Source organism: Bos javanicus, chromosome 11 (genome assembly GCF_032452875.1).
Source record: "Bos javanicus breed banteng chromosome 11, ARS-OSU_banteng_1.0, whole genome shotgun sequence".
Lineage (NCBI taxonomy): Eukaryota > Metazoa > Chordata > Mammalia > Artiodactyla > Bovidae > Bos > Bos javanicus.
Window position 1 is genome coordinate 93,855,465 of NC_083878.1, and position 17,635 is coordinate 93,873,099.

The window sequence follows — 17,635 nt, forward strand, 5'->3', positions numbered from 1 at the left end:
TGAGAACTGAAAAGAATTGTTTGAGTTTTTAAGTTTTGTATTGTTGATTTTTATTTGTTTATGTATATGTATGTGTGTCTGTACACATACATACACACACACATACATGTATTTTTCCTTTTTGAATGGATGCTCAGAGTGTTAAAAACACCCAACGTCACATAGACAAGGTTTGAATTCAGTTTTTAAAAGAAGAGGTTTAGTAAGGGTTGGTGAGAGTTACAGTAGCCAGATTTTGAGAGGGACTGCTCGGTGAGACAGAGAAGGCAGTGGCACCTCACTCCAGTACTCTTGCCTGGAAAATCCCATGGATGGAGGAGCCTGGTGAGCTACAGTCCATGGGGTCGCCAAGAGTCAGATATGACTGAGCCACTTTCACTTTTAACTTTCATGCATTGGAGAAGGAAATGGCAACCCACTCCAGTGTTCTTGCCTGGAGAATCCCAGGGATGGGGGAGCCTGGTGGGCTGCCATCTGTGGGGTTGCACAGAGTCGGACATGACTGAAGTGAATTAGCAGCAGCAGTTTGGTGTGAGTGGGGAGTCCTATTGAAGTGGCTGCTGCTGGTAAGTCACTTCAGTCATGTCCAACTCTGTGTGACCCCATAAACAGCAGGCCACCAGGCTCCCCTGTCCCTGGGATTCTCCAGGCAAGAACAGTGGAGTGGGTTGCCATTTCCTTCTCCAATGCATGAAAATTTAAAGTGAAGTCGCTCAGTCGTGTCTGACTCTTAGCGACCCCATGGACTGCAGCCTACCAGGCTCCTCCATCCGTGGGATTTTCCAGGCGAGAGTACTGGAGTAGGGTGGAGGAGGAGTTAATACTCCTTCAGGAAGAATGTCAGGAAAACCAAGGAAATAAAGATGAACTGGAGTGCTTGGACTAGTGCCAGAAACAAGCACCTTTTACTTGTCTCAAGTATGTCAAGTTCAATTACAAGTATCACTCATCTCTCTTAGCAGGTTTGGTGGGTCACTTATTGGGAGGTGATTTTTGCTCTACTAATTGCACATCAGCAAATCCATACCACTGCAAGTTCACTGCTTATGTTACTGCTCTGAATAATGTTAGAAAAATACAAATATCTGATGATACTCTGTCCCAAAGTTCAAGTTTTTAAAAAGTAAGCATTGCTTTTGAAGAACTATCAAAAGAGCTCTTATCATGGCTAGTTCTTTACCTTTTCACTCTCCTTTAACAGGTTTATAGTTTTAAGAGGAGATTGAGAATGAAAATGAATCTTTGTTCATTCAACAAGATTGAGGCACATTTTATACTACAATCTTTGCAAAAGTGTGTGGTTGAGCATAGAGTTGTCACTGTGGTACAGATGGGACTATAATATAACTGAGCCTTTGGTTTTGATGCATGAGGTTGCGTAATTAAAATTACTTATCATTTTAAGTTACTTGACTTATTAAAGGAGATAGAATGAAGCATCCCTGCACTAGTACTCACCAACCTGGCCCTGTCGGTAACTGGACGTGTTGTAGGGGTCTAGGCTCATCACTTATATAAAGGAGACAGACTGAGTGCCTCCCAGATACAGAGTTGTTAGGATGATAAAATGAGATGAAGGTGTACATTTTAGTAATCTGTAAACTTTCACTTTTCACTTTCATGCATTGGAGAAGGAAATGGCAACCCACTCCAGTGTTCTTGCCTGGAGAATCCCAGGGATGGGGGAGCCTGGTGGGCTGCCCTCTGTGGGGACAAGACTGAAGCAACTTAGCAGCAGCAAAGTGTTAACACAGAGATACAAAGTATTCTTTTATGTTTACTTAAGTATAAAAAAGTTAGATACTGACCTAGTGGCTAAGATGGTAAAGAATGTGCCTGCAATGCAGGAGAGCCGGTTCAATTTCTGGGTTGGGAAGATCCCTTGGAGAAGGGAATGGCAACCCACTCCAGTATTCTTGCCTCTTGGGCTACAAGAGTCGGACACTACTGAGCGACTAAACACTTTCACTTTCAAATAAGACTGGAACTAGAAGTGTTACATATATTTTGTGCTAATATTGTTTCCTAAATTACCAAAATCTGTTGATATTTGTTAAAATTGGGAGTTGGTTTCACTCTCCGGTTAATGAAAGAGTGAAATGGAAAAGAACTGGCCATAATCAAGGCTCTTGACCATCCTTCAATAGCAGTTGGCTCTTGGATATACATATATCTATTTCTTAGTGTTTTTTAATTGGAAGATAATTGCTTTACAGTGTTGTCCTGGTTTCTGCTGTACAACATGAATCAGCTGGAAGTATGCATATATCCGCTCCTCCTTCAGCCTCTCTCCCACTCTGTCCCATCCCCTCATCCCAGCCCTTCTTGGTTGTCACAAAGCAGGAGTTGAGCTCCCGTGTTATACCAGCAGTTTCCCACTAGCTGCTTTACACATGGTAGAGTATATATGTCAGTGCTACAGAGAGTAATTTTTATAATGACTCTGTGAGGTAGGTAGTACACCATTTTCATTTACGGAATCTGAGGCTTGGTATGACCAAGCTTACACTATTATTCAGTGGTAGAACCAGCATACTAACTTGTATTTTTTCCTAACTCTTAACTGTTTGCTTTACCATCATAAATAATGACTTCTATTCTTCCTGTCAGTTATAAAAGCTGCTCTTGCCTTTTTCATTGGGTGACTCTTGTTATCTTACGTCTTTTATTTGCCATTTATCCTATTTCTTTAGTACACATTTGAGCACCTACTATGGCCAGTTATTCTTTCACTTGTTAGGGCTACCGCAGCTCATGAAACAGGCAGAAATCCCTGGCCTTATGCTTACATGATATTTAAAAACAAATTATGATGACAAGGTAAATGTGTCAAACAGTGATAGGTGGTATGGAGAAATATAGGAAGAGGGATGGTAGTGTAGGGTGTTTATGGGGAGGAAATTTGTACTTTAGTGTCCATGAGAATTAGAGTAGGGGCTTCTTGTGGTAGCTGGTGTAAGAAGGGATGAAGAACAACAAAACTAGTTCTTATGGTCTCAAGACAGAGATTGTGAATACTCTAGAATTTTTCCAGGAGTATATGAAGTTCTGGGATACCTCTTTGTTGTGGAGACCAGGGGAGGGTGGGGTGATCTTATCTAGAATCCTTGGAGCTTGTGGACTGACTCTTCACTTCTGCCCATGGAGGCTGGAGAAGGGGAGCTTTATTACATAACTCCTCCTGTACTGCTTAGTGTTTTGATAAATCTCATTTCTACTGAGTGATTCAGTTACTTTCAGGGCCAAAACAAACAGTAAAGTATCTTATAAAGTGTACTTTCCTGTCACTTCCTCAAAGAAAATAGGTTGAACTTGGAGCCTGCCAAATCTCAGTTCCGTAGTGTAGATACCAAAGTATTGTTTTTGAGTCTAGAATATTGTAGAAAGTTGTTAATGTCTCTGAGATTATCGTTTTAGAAAACTTTTCCAGGCCCTCTGCTATCTTCGGAGAAGGCAGCGGCACCCCACTCCAGTAGTCTTGCCTGGAAAATCCCATGGACAGAGGAGCCTGGTAGGCTGCAGTCCATGGGGTCGCTACGAGTCAGACATGACTGAGTGACTTCACTTTCACTTCTCACTTTCATGCATTGGAGAAGGAAATGGCAACCCACTCCAGTGTTCTTGCCTGGAGAATCCCAGGGATGGGGGAACCTGGTGGGCTGCCATCTATGGGGTTGCACAAAGTCGGACTTGACTGAAGCGACTCAGCAGCAGCAGCAGCTGCTATCTTACTATTAGTAACATTTTTAAAAACATGGGAAAAAGACTAATTAAGCATGAAAACCTTACCTAAAGGACAAGTTCTAAAAAAGATGGAGATTCCTTTATCTGATGCTGAGTGTTGTGGAACAAGGCCCAGATGTGTCACATGGGAAAAGCATTGCCATCTAAATGAAAGCTTTTGACTCTGCTTCTAACCAGTTAAATTACAACCATTACCTTGAACAAATTATACCATCTCTCTAAGCCTCAGTTTCCTAATCTGTGAAACAGATATGTGAGTATTAAGTTTGATGTTGAGGGAACTCAACATCAGATTTTAACACAGTATAATAGGTACTGTTAAAATGTAAAACTGCTGTGGGAACAGAAATGAGGCGGGCAGTGCTTTTGACTCTGGGGAGAGACTGGGCAGGCTTCTTGGAAAAGGAGGGTTATTAGGTCACTAATGATTATTTGGAGTTGACTGAGTACTGAAGCAAGGGAAGCACTTTAGGAAGAAGATCCTATGAGGGCAGACACCTCAAGGGATTAAAATATATATCCTCATCCAAGACATATCCTCCTTGACTATATTTCTTAATTCTTCAACATGTTTCCATAGTTTTCTTTACCCTAAATCAGTACCTATTAACTTGTTCAATATCCCTCTGTTCTCTACCAAATTATAAATTGCTTTTGGGAAAGAATCTAATTTTTCTTGTTTAGCATATTTTGTTATTTAGAAACTAGAAACTTGGGAAATATTCATTGCATGAATGAAGCAGGACTGCATTTTTAAAAGTTTTCAGACGTACATTTGAAGCATCTCTATGCTACACTATGCATTTAGATAAGGTCCTATGAAATGTAGAGCCTTTAAACAAGCAAATCAGCTTAAATAGAGAGCAGCAAGGAGTCCAGGGTTTGAGCTTTAATTAAACCCGATTAAATGACCCTACAACTCTTGGGGTTGCTATTTCATTATCTGTTTAACAGTTTTGATAACTGCTAAGTTTTTTTTCCAACTATAGTATTCAGAGATTGTGTAGTTTTTGCTGCCAGGTGCTTAGCCAGATGTTAGTTTTTTGAGGGAAAAATAGTGCTTGGCATATGGTGTATTGCTCAATAAATATGTGTTCAGTTAAAAATCCAAAACATAGATCTGGACCTCTTCTTTAATAAACAAATTCTCAGAATTTTTACCTCTGAGGTATATAAGATGAGCATACTGTGAGAGCAACTTTTTTAAAGAGTGAGTTTTGTTTATTGGCTAAAGCTGAGTGTGCTGCTGCATAGTGTTATATTATTTGTTCTGTGGTTGTTTTGGCGACCAAATGGGAACATTCCCACAAAATATGCAGAACCAGATTTTTAAATGACAGATGAGTTTGAATTTTATTCCATGAGTCAATAATTGAATGGATTTTCGTAAATGACACATTTTTTTCTGCTCCTTGCTGGAAATTTTTGGCCTGAAACTTCTTTATTGATAATGTTCATTTTGAGTTGGGTTCTAAGAAACTGTGGGATGGGATTATTGAGTTTTTAATAGACCTCTGATTTCGTGCTACATACAGTATTTCCCTGCTCTAAAATTTATGCTTGCCCTGAATTTATTTTTCTTTGGGGTTAATATGAAATTTTGTTTCTTAAAACAGGTTGTTAGTACAAGTATCAGCAGTGTTAGGGAAAACCTTACTGTCCTGCATGCATGTTTATTGTCCTAAGTGCTTTCAATTTCATTTGTTTGTGCAGCTTTACAAAGAAAAGGATAGACAGTAAGTTTAGTACTTTTTATGTTCTCTAAAAAGAATAGAGTTACCAGAATGTCGAAGAAATCAGTGTAGATAGCCAGAGTTATTCTCAAGGAAATGTTTTTATTTGTTTATTTTTTTGAAATGTGATCTACCTTGGCCCTTATATATGGAATAAATTCCCTTATATATGGAATAAAAAAGGCTAACCTGTAAGTAGTGAAAGTCTTTGGAAAATATTTTGAAAGTTTGTTTTGTTTGTTTTAATTTAAGTTTTTCCATATGTAATTTGTAAAACTTAGAACATAATTGAATATCTAGCAGACATTCTATATGAGTATCTTTATGGTTTTTGTTTTTCAGGCATTTTAAAAATATTTAATCATTCATGAGTTGAGCTTCATTCTTGAGTCATGGATGACAAGGCTTCTGTTGGAAAAATCAGTGTCTCCTCAGACTCTGTGTCTACTCTTAATAGTGAAGATTTTGTCTTGGTTTCCAGGCAAGGAGATGAGACACCATCTACAAATAATGGAAGTGATGATGAGAAAACAGGACTCAAGGTAATACTCCATAACCTAAGTTCCTTTTGCTTAGCCTTGCTAAGTCATTGCAAAACTTGGCCTTAATAGGAAGGTATATGGAGTGATAGTGAGAACATGGAAATAATATCTTTCTTTTAATGTTAAAGAGTTTTATTTACAAATATATCTGATTAGGGATTTTCAATTTGATTAGCTTCTAAATCTGTTATCTCTAACTGTGTGAAAACTACTGATCATAGTATAAGCATTTGTTATTTTAGTTTTGTTTTCGTGTTACCATTGAGTTAGAGGTGATTCTTTTGGGCCTTTTATATGTAGTGTAAAGGCAGTGGCAGGTCAGCACTGCTATTTATAAAAATAAGTTTTAGAATTACTAAAACAGGACTTAAAATTCCTGGCTTTTGGCCATTTCTGTTTGTTTTCTCAGCAAAATAGATCACTGTTACATCTTCTTCCATACTCTGTTACTGTTTCTGCTCTTTTTGGATATAAATAAAAACAGATTACCTGTTAATGTCATTTAAAATGTAAGTAGCTTTAAAAATACTTTGATTTCTGTTTGTTTTTTATACCACAAGTATTTATCGAGTATTGACTTTGTGCCAAGTACTGTTCTAAATACTAGACATACAGTAGCAAATAAGACAGGCAAGGTCCTCTGCTCTCCTAGAGCTTTTAATCAAATGTGGGAAACAGACCTTAAGCAAATAGGAAAGTGAATGTTAAGTAAATTTAGGTGGTTTGAAGAAAATCAAAGCAGAATACATTGGTAAAGCGTGAGTGGCAGGTATACTGTTTTAGAGAATGTCTTGAAATGACATTTGAGCTGAGATCTGAATGAAATGAGAAAGAACTTGTTCATGGAGAAATGTGAAGAAAGAGTTTTCTACAGGGAACAGAAAATAAAAAAGATCCTAAGGAAGACCACCCTTTTTAGGACAGAGTGAGTAAAGTAAATAAAAGTGCTAAAGTGTGAGATACATGTGTGTAGGAACTGGATCCTGTAGAACTTTGTAGAGCTTAGGAATTTGGACTGAGAGAGATAGCATGGTTGGCGTGAGCTCTGGGCCCATTCCCCAGCGAAATTGGTAACACTTTTTTTTTTTTAATTAATGTCTGGAAATGTTCTAAAGGCCATGCAGCAATTAAACATTTATTCAAAGTGTTTTTACTAAACTTTGGGAAAGAATCTGTGGTATTTGAACCAAGACTTGTTTTTCCGTCTCCTCTCCTACCTGAGGGCTGCTCTGGTGGCTCAGATGGTAAAGAATCTGCCTGCAGTGCAGGAGACCCAAATTCAATTCCTGGGTCTGGAAGATCCTCTGGAGAAGGCATCGGCTACCCACTCTAATATTCTTGCCTGGATAATTCCACAGACAGAGAAGTCTGGTTGGCTACAGTCCATGGGCTTGCAAAGAGTCAGACAGGACTGAGCAACTAACACTTCTCCCAACTGAGCAAGATGGTAACTCCATTCTAGATTGGTACTATCAAGAAAATAGGGTTTCCTTTTCCCACAGTTCAGACAAAGAGTCAGACACAGCTGAGCGACTAACACTTCGCCCAACTGAGCAAGATGGTAACTCCATTCTAGATTGGTACTATCAAGAAAATAGGGTTTCCTTTCCCCACAGTTCCCCTGGAGTAGGGCTGTCTTCCAGGGAAGAGCAGTATGAGAGCATTCCTCATCCTGCCTCTATCTGCCTTTTGCTGGTCAAGTGTGGCTGAGTGGTAATGGCTGCCTTCTTTTGCCCACACCTTGCTTCTGGGATGAAAACTCTACTTAGGGCACAGTGCTGCTGAGAACACTGAGAGCCCAGTTGCCCTTAACCTGGCTCTGGCATGTAAGGTAGTGGTTCCATATAATGGAATAGTGGCAAGTTAAGAACACCAGAGACTACTGTACTACCTCCCACACCTACCAAATACTCATCCTTTGGAAATGGAGTGTTGCTCAGAAGTATGCCATTGTCCACACTCCCAAATTCATAGCTATAGCTCAGAGATTTTGCCTGCAATGAGGAATGGGCCACAACACAGCTCGTAATCTCTGCCCAAAGGAGCTGACTTTGTTTACAACAGAGTGTAGAGAAGTTCAAGCCTAAGGGTACTCAAAAACAGTGGAGGTGGTAGTGAAAAGTAATTGGGAGGAGATTGTTAGATTAATTGGACATACAGTTTTAACTACAGGCTTGCTGGGAGGAGACCACCTATGATAGGGAGGGCCAGATCTCAACCACTGACCTCTAGAACTCTCCCATCAAAGTAACCTAATTTCATTGGTTTATTCTGTGGAGCAGTTTATTGCCTGAGAGGATTGTTGAGAATTATAGAGCAAATCAGCCACAGTTAGTGGAGCTTAATGTCTACATGCAGTCATAGAGACAGAGCATCTTACCAGAGCTGCTACCCCAGGATGAATGAGGGCAAATCACCCCAGAGGAGCAGCATCAAAGGTTTAACACCGTGGGAATTAGGGGAATAAAATTTACTAAAATAAGTCAGCCAGTCACTAAATAAACAAGCATAAAAAAAATAACAAGTCTTAGAGCATGGAAACCAGTACCAAGAACTGGAACAACATATTTTCTAGAATAATCTAGTTTCCAACACAGAATTGTGAGACATGCAAAGAAAATATTACCCATACATCACTTTTAAAAGGCAGAGTGACATGTTGGATCTAATATGCAAACTCTGAAAGTAGCCATTATTAGAATGTTCGATGAACATCCTAAGGAAACCATGCTTAAAGAAATAAAGTATGATGGCAATGGCAAATCAAATAGAAAATATCATGAAGAAGATAATAAATTACAAATTGAAAAGAACCAAATGGAAATTCTGAAATGGAAGAAAACAATAAGTGAAATGAAGACGTCACTAGAGAAGCCCAACGATAAATTTAAACTGCCAAAAGGAAGACTTAATGGAGAGAAATGTTATCAAAATGGCAGTACAAGAGTTTCTACCATCCTGCCCTCGAAGAACACCAGTGTAGACACTAACGGATGCACGTGCCTTCATGGACATTCAGGAATCCAAGGGAGAAGTTCCCACACATTGTTGGGGCAAAAGCATCCAAGATTGGACCCCCTGAAGATGATGAACAGTTTGATTTTATGTGTCACTTCACCCCCACTTGGGTGGCACAGCTCAGTGCCAGTGGATAGTCAGCTCATGATTTCTTCCATGGGGGAAAGTGAGAGTGTGTGATGGAGCACCTGACTTCCCTGGCTTTGTGAGACACACCGAAAAGGCCCATTTCTTTCTCACATCATCCAAAATACTCAGTCATAAACTATACAACCTGGGAATCGACAGCTGTACTGGAAGAACAGCAGCCAGGGTTGGGAATGGAACATATCAAAGGGGCATGGATGCCACTAACTGCTTTGGGGACTCTATCAGGAGACCCACCCATGAGCCATGGGGGTTGACTCCTGTACAAGTTCTCCAACTGGCTCATGGGCACCGCTGAACTCCACACACCTCACTCAAACATGTCCTTACCATGTGACTGCCTCCCTGAGCAGCCCTGAAGGCAAGAATGGTAAGTGTGAGTCTTTGCAAGTAGCTAGTGAGCACATGCCAAAAGTCAACCAGATTATGCAGGATTGGAAGAACCTACACACTGGAGCATTCATCATCTTAGGGAAAACAAATGCAGTAGAGAGCATCAACAGACGGATCACACAGAAGAAAATACTGTGTAGTACAAGACAGATTGCTTGAAACTATCTGTCTGAAAACAGATAAAATGAAAACAGTGAGTGAAGAAAACCTGTGTGAAGTGTCGCATTATCACTAAAATCATCAACTTATGCATCACTGGAGTCTCAGAAGGACAAGAAAGGGAGAAATGTGCAGAAAGCTTCTTTAGAGACATAATGATTGAAAATTTCCAAAATTCGGGGAGAGGTTTGGATATCTGAATTCATGAAGTTTATAGGCTCCCCCCATATATCAACCCCAAGTGCCTCTCCAAGACACATTACAATAAGGCTTTAAAATTAAAGCCAGGGACTTCCTTGGTGGTCCAGCTGTTAGGATGCTGTTCTTCCAATGCAGGGGGCCTGGGTTCGATTCCTAGTCAGGGAACTAGACCTCACATGCTGCAACTAAAGATCCTTCATGCCACAACTAAGACCCCGTGTAACCAAATAAATATTTTTAAAAAGAAAAAAGTTTAAAGCAACTAGAAGAAAAAAAGCTTCTTGTATTATAAAGGAAATAGCCCAGCACCATCACCACCAATAAGGTTTTTAGCATATTTATCTGCAGAAACCTTGCAAGCTAGAAGAGAATGGGATGATACACTCAAGGAAATAAGCTGCCAACCAAGAATACTTTAGTTGACAAAACTGTCCTTCAGAAATAAAGGAAAGGTAATTCCCTAATGCTCCAGTGATTAGGATTTCATGCTTTCACTGTCCAGGGTGCAGATTCAGTCCCTAAGTTGGGGAGCTTCGATCGTGCAAGCCACATATCATGGCCAAAAAAAAAAAGAGGAGAAGGATGACTGGTTTCCCCCCTATCTGAAAGTAGGATGTTCCTATGAAACTTTGTAAGCTGAAATGGCATATAGAGAAGGCAATGGCCCCCCACTCCAGTACTCTTGCCTGGAAAATCCCATGGACGGAGGAGCCTGGTAGGCTGCAGTCCATGGGGTCGCTAAGAGTCGGACACGACTGAGCAACTTCACTTTCACTTTTCACGTTCATGCATTGGAGAAGGAAATGGCAACCCACTCCAGTGTTCTTGCCTGGAGAATCCCAGGGACGGGGGAGCCTGGTGGGCTGCCGTCTATGGGGTCACACAGAGTCGGACATGACTGAAGTTGACTTAGCATAGCATAGAGTATCCCCTGCTTTCTAGAAGTTTGTGTTTTACCACTTTTCTTATATAAAGGGTCTACACTAGTACAGTAGTTGCTTTTTTCATAAAAGCAAAAGTCATCTTCAGATTTCTTTCAGTTAGCAAAAACAGATACTAATGTAGGCCTTCTAAGAAAGCAAAGTGGCATAATTCAAAGTTTTGGTAAGTAGGAGATACTTGTAATGGAGAGAGTTGATCATTACACCTTAATAAAGTGCTGAATGGAGTTCTTCAATCTGAAATGAAAGGACACTAGTTAGTAATATGAACATATAAAATACACTGGAAAAGGTAAGTATATGCTCAAAATCAGTATAGTCTTAATACTGTAATGTGGGGTGTTGATTAAGTAAATCTAGATTAAAAGTTAAAGGACAAAGGTATTAAAAATAGCTTAGCTACAATGAATACATAATGTAGAAATTTAAATTGTGCCATCAAAACCAATGTTTGGGGAAGTAAAAGGTAGAGCTTTGTATGGGATTGAAGTTAGGTTGTTGCCAATGTAAAATATAATTTTATATCCTGTAAAATGTTATATGTAAGTCTCATGGTAATTACAAATTAATAACCCACAATAAACACAAAAAAGATTAAAAGAAAGGATACCACTCTAGAAAGTATACCACTATAGAAAATCATGAATTCACAAGGGAAGATAACGAGAAGAAGAAAGGAATAAGGGACCTATAAAACAGCCAGAAAACAATAACATAATATTAGTAAGTTCTTATCTATCAGTAGTTATTTTAAATGCAAATGAATTAAATTCTCCAATCAAGTGACAATATCAGAATGTATTAAAAACAAGAAAAAGACCACACTGTATGCTACCTATAAGAGACTCATTTCAGCTTTAAGGACACACATAGACTTATCCATGTATCATGTAAAGAGATGAAAAGTTATTCCATGCAAATGGAAAGAAAAGCACCATTTCAAAACAAGTATATGTTAGGTCGCAAAACATACCTTAGCAAGATTAACAAGACTGAAATCATACCAGTTATCTTTTCTGACTACAGTGGTATACAATTAAAAATCAACAAAATGGGGAAAACTTGAAAATCTACAAATATGTGGAAATTAAACAACATACTTCTAACCAACCAGGGGTTGGTCAGAAAATACATGCAACCACTCAAAAAATAAAAGGGAAATCAGAAAACATCATGAAAGAAACAAATATGGAAACACAACATATTCCACATTCCATGACTTTTGTGTGGAATCTAAAAAAGCCAAACTGTAGAAACTGAGTAAAATGGCTTTGCCCAGAGGTGGGCATTGGTGATGGAAGAAAAGGAGAATTTGGTCAGAGATTACAGACATCCTCCCCTCCATAAATAGAAGCACGAACTATATACTTCATTTATATATAATTTTAAAAAATGCAAAGCTAATCTTCAAAATAAAAAGTGGGACAGTGATTGCCTGGGGGAGGGACAATGAGACGGGGAAGAAGAGTAAGAACCCAAAGGTGCACCGCTACAGTGGTGTGCATGCATGTGTGTGTGTATGTGTGTTTACACATACATATGCGTATATATATAATGTTAAAGGAGTGTCAGTGCTACATTAGGAAGTTATTGTCTAAATAAAACAGTAAAAGAATAAAGGAACAAAAAATATATGAGACAGATAAAAGTAAAGCAACACACCTAAATTGAACTCTTATTAGTTATATCAATAATAACATTAAATGTGAATGGATTAGCAATATGATCAAAAAGGAGGAATTGTCAGCATTGGATAAAACATCCTGGAGACCATCTTAGATTCAAAGATACAGATAGATTTAAATAGATGGGAAAAGTTGATGTTAACAGCAATCAAAGAAATGATTACAGTGATGTTAGGCAATATAGACTCTAAAACAATGTTACTAGAGATGAACACTTTATAATCTTATAAGGGTCAGTCCACCAGGAAGGTCTGACAATGTATACCCAATAAAGGAACTCCAAAATACATGAAAGCCTTGGATTTTACAGAGATGTGTTTTGGAACTGAGATTTCCTTTATAAAGCACCCTCAGGAGATACATCCTAAAAAGGATATTACTTGAAATATAGTTAACTGCTTACAGTCACAGGAAGAAAATAAGACACAGAAGCGTCTATGTCTTAACTGATTTGGAGGTGAGTCTTGTTGAGAATTTGTACCCATAGGCTAACCTTCATGTATATTTGGGGCTTGAATTTACACTACCTTCATGTTCCTAGGTTAAGAATTCCTTTTGGGCACCTGACAGGATCAATTGTAAAACTGTGGAGGGACTTGCTTACTACCCAGGCTGCATAGTATTCCCACAGATAACTATGATAAAGAATAGTGCACAATTCAGAATTTACAAAGGACAATTCATCACAAGCAAGAGTTAGCAAACCAAAACTGGCATTTGAATTATTACCTGTAACCTTAAGGTGGGCATGATTAAAATGACTAAACATTTAAAGAAAATTTTGGAAACATTGGAAAAGGACAAAATTACAAAAGATTTTAATATTCCAAGCAAACTAAAAATAGAACTTCTACAAATGAAAATTAGACTCAGTGAAATTAAAGGTGCAACAGATACGTTACCCACAAAATTCTGAGAAAATTACAGAAAATAGAATTGAAAGATGGCAAAATAAGAAAAAGCAATTAAGAAATATGGAGACTGGGATACGAAGGACCAGCAACTACCTAAGTGTTCCTTAAGAAAAGAATGAGGGAGGGGGAATTCCCTGGTGGTCCAGTGGTTAGGGCTGCACTTCCATTGCAGGGGTCACAGGTTCTTTTCCTGGTTAGGAAACTGAGATCCTGCACACTGTGCAGTGTGACCAAAAATAGAATGAGGGAAAGGAAATTAACGTAACAGTGGAATATTTTCCAAAAGTGATGATATATAAACTCTCAGCTTAGAAAATCAGAATGAATCCCAACCAGTATGACAGTGTTTGGCCACCTGATGCGAAGAGCTGACTCATTTATTTGAAAAGACCCTGATGCTGGGAAAGATTGAGGGCAGGAGGAGAAGGGGACGACAGAGGATGAGATGGTTGGATGGCATCGCCAACTCAATGGACGTGAGTTTGGGTAAACTCCAGGAGTGGGTGATGGTCAGGGAGGCCTGGTGTGCTGCAGTCCATGGGGTCGCAAAGAGTCGGACACGACTGAGTGACTGAACTGAACTGATAACAGTAAAACTGCAGAACATTAGAGCCGAAGAGTAGGTCTTAAAAGGCTGAATGAGAAGATGAATAGGACCTAGTTCATGTCCTCAAGGTGGTTGCAGCTTAGGGTAGATGACAGTGGTTAAAAATGTTCCGATCATTTCTACTAGTCTTTGTAACAAATAACTCAAAAATCAGTGGCTTGAAAAACAATTTATTCTCATGATTTTGTGGGTTGACTGGGTGTTTTGCTGGCCTTATTTGGCTTCCCTGGTGGCCCAGATAGTAAAGAATCCGCCTGCAATGTGGGAGACTTGGGTTCGATCCCTGGGTTGGGAAGATCCCCTGGAGGAGGGCATGGCAACCCATTCCAGTATTCTTGCCTGGAGAATCCCATGGACAAAAGAGTCTGGTGGGTTACAGTCTGTGGGTCACAAAGAAGTTGGACACGACTGAGCGACTAAGCACAACACAGCACATTTGGATTAATGTGACTTCATTCAGCTGGTGTGTTGGCTGGGCGCTGGGCTTGACTGGGTCTCTCTTTCTATGTGGTTTTCAATTTAGGCTTCTTCCCAACAGATGTGAAAGCTGTAAGGCCTCTCTTAAATCTGAAGCTTATAAGTTACATGGTGTCACCTCTACCACATTCTTTTGTGGTAGAAAAGCAAGTCACAAGGCCAGCCCACGTTTCATGGGTTTAGAGAACTAGACTGTAGTTTTTGATGAAGGAGGTGAGATTTTGTAGCCATATCTAATTTTCAACATCAGTTTAATTAGGTCAGTACCATGGTATAGGTTAACAGAAGGATGCTATAGAACAAAGCAGGCAGAAAGTTATTCTAGCTTGGGGGAGGAGTCAGGGAAGACTTCTTTAAGAGAATAAGTCCTTTAAAGGAAAGCTGTATGTGATGGTATAGTCATAAAAAAACACAGGTATTTTTCTTTATGAAATTTTCTGACAGCTCACATCAAAATCTGAGAATTTTCCATAAATTCAGAAAATGTTGCATTTCTCTACCTTGTCTTGTGTAGGAATCCTGCACCCTTTACCTCTTAGCCAAAGATACTCTTTTTTTTTTTTTTTTTAAACTTTAAAATTTTGCTTGAGGGTACATTGAAGAGCTAGTACTTTTGAGGCAGAAAGTTCAGTTAGATAATTTTTTAAGCTTTTGAATGTTCATAGAGTTTTCTTCTTGAAAAATCCAGCTGGCATTCTGGTTGGAAAAGAGTTACCAAACTTTATTAGTTAGCAGGTACAAAAGTCACTGCTTACTTAGTATTGCCTGAATTTATCTTCTGACTCAGTTTCTGAAATTGTCTTAGAGTCAGTTGATCATGTCCTCTGAAATGCAGATCTTTTATTCAAGCAAAGTTACTAAACCATGAACACACAGTTTAATTAAGGGGATCAGAGTGGTGGTTGGATAGACACGGAAGTAAATATGTCACCATGACAAAATTCATCAAGTGCTAGAATATAGACATAAGCAGAGTTATATGAGAACGTAATTGTTACCTGAAGAAGAAGAAAAAGTTTTTCATAGAGTAGTTAACAATTCAGCAGAGCCTTAAAGAGTGTTTAGCAGTTTCTCAAAGAAGAGAGTCTGTGGCATGTGGAAAGATCAAGAAGCATGAAGAGTTTGGAGTTAGGGCCACTGTATGCAGTAGAATTGAATGTGCATGCTTTTCTTTTTCTTCCTAGATGCAAATGCAAGTAGCCTTTTTGTCACTTTTTTTCTCTAATCATAGAAACAATGTATGTTTGATGTAGAAAATTCATACCATATGAAAAGTAAAGCCTAGCCTAGCCTTAATCCTATTATTTAGCACAAACTAAGTAGTTGGGGTCCTTCTTCAGTTGATTTTTAAAGATGAATGCACAAGGTTCTCTTTCCCTTCCTTTTTAAAATTAATGTCAGTAATTCCTAGTGATTATATTAGTTTGTTTTTCTGATCCTTCCTTTATATAGTAAAGTAAAGACATCAGTAATCAGAACAACTGCAGTTTATAAGTGAGGCACAAAGTGATTTAGTGATTCATCCAGGATCACAGAAAGGATGTATCATGAGCAGATTTGAGATGAGTTACTATACTTTTCAGTATCCAAACTGGACTTCTGCTTCTTTTGTGCTTTGCTTTATGACAAGCCTGAGATTTATATACTTGTTTTGAAATGGCTCAGCTGTTACCCTGAAGCTGAGCAAAACTACTTGGTTTGAACCGTTTTCATTTGTATTTTTCACTGCAATATGACACAAGTAGTGGGAACTGTAGATCATCATGAATTTATCTTTAATTTCTGATTTTCTGTGGATTTTTCCAGCACACTTTCATTTCCTAAGCATGCTTTATTGAAGACATAAAATGTCCACTGGAAAAGCATCTCACACTGTGTAAAGTAGCTTTGTATAACTGGCAAAGCGAGTAGAGCCTGGTTGATACTGTTGCAGTGAAGGGAAACAGGAACTATTAAGTTAGAAGTAGAAAATTAAGACCAGGAAAGGACTCTGGATATTGCCTTTGGAACATTTTGTCCATAGGTTCCCTAATGCAGTTTTGCTCTCAAGGAAATACACTTGTAGCCAATTCTGCCACTTAAGTTACTACCTTTATTTGATATTATTTAGAAATGACAGATGTTATTCCATTAATGCTTCTTTTGCACATAGTAGGTGTGTTCTTAGTTTCCTTCAGACCAAAGAAAGTGGAAGAATTATTAAAGTTATTATTTGCTTTTTTTTTTTTTTAATCTCACCTCCAGTAGGTGGACCAGAGTTTATTCAAAAATAGCTGAAAGTTGAGTAGGGAGATACTTATTGGATGCTTACTAGTTGGCAGGTACCGTGATGTGAGAAATGAGACATTCCCTATAAAAATCACATGATTCAGTGGTTCTGATGTATATAATGAGTGTCCAGAGATCATATCATTGAACCACAGCAGTCTTGTGAGATAGGTATTAACATTCTCATTTTAGAGATGGGGCAGTTGTGGCTCCCAGGGATTAATTTGCCCATAGCCACTGGAGATAGTGTCAGAGGCATGTCCCCATCTCAGATTTGTCTTACTGTGGAGCCCAGGTAGGACTCCTGAGTGTAGCTGCATAGGCTATACCCTGTGCACTCCCAGGCTGATACTGTTCACACAGACTGTAATGTGAATGGTGCCCCCTGGAGCTGCGCCACAAGCCAACTCTTGGTCCAGTTTTTTCCTGTACTATATAAGTAGAATTATAAATAAATCATTCACTGAGCAGTCTGTCCTTGCAAACATCTATGTCTGTGTTTGACTACTTTATGCTTAAATGTTGTTTTCCTCTCGATTCAGGAATGTTTTAAACAACTCTCCCCTCCTCTACTTAAAGATTACATGGAGATGAACACAAACCAGTACGTGACCGTTAGTTATCTATGTATATCTGCTTTGCTTTCTTATTTTTATATTTGGGCTAAATTAAGTTAGAAGTGTTTTTTGGACTTCAGATAATTGTGTTTTGTTGTTGTTATTCAGTCGCTATGTCCAGCTCTTTGCAATCCCATCAACTGCAGCATGCCAGGCTTCCCTGTCCTTCACTGTCTCCCAGAGTTTGCT

The 17,635-nt window shown here is 38.8% G+C and overlaps 1 protein-coding gene and 1 non-coding gene across 6 annotated transcripts in view; both read left to right on the forward strand.

Annotated features, from left to right (window-relative positions):
* The window catches only part of RABGAP1 (RAB GTPase activating protein 1), a 169,158-nt gene that overhangs the window by 21,358 nt on the left and 130,165 nt on the right, over positions 1-17,635 (forward strand). For 3 of the 5 annotated variants that reach the window (XM_061433454.1, XM_061433455.1, XM_061433453.1), the window contains one exon: positions 5,820-6,019. The exons of 1 other annotated variant lie outside the window; for it this stretch is intronic. In XM_061433454.1, coding sequence (XP_061289438.1) covers positions 5,870-6,019 — 150 coding nt within the window. In that variant the 5' untranslated portion in view covers positions 5,820-5,869. Of the gene's footprint in view, positions 1-5,819; positions 6,020-17,635 lie in introns of those variants that run through there. One more of the 5 variants, XM_061433457.1, reaches the window with a different exon arrangement.
* TRNAG-UCC (transfer RNA glycine (anticodon UCC)) lies at positions 10,030-10,102 on the forward strand. Its single transcript has one exon. It is a non-coding gene; the product is annotated as a tRNA-Gly (tRNA).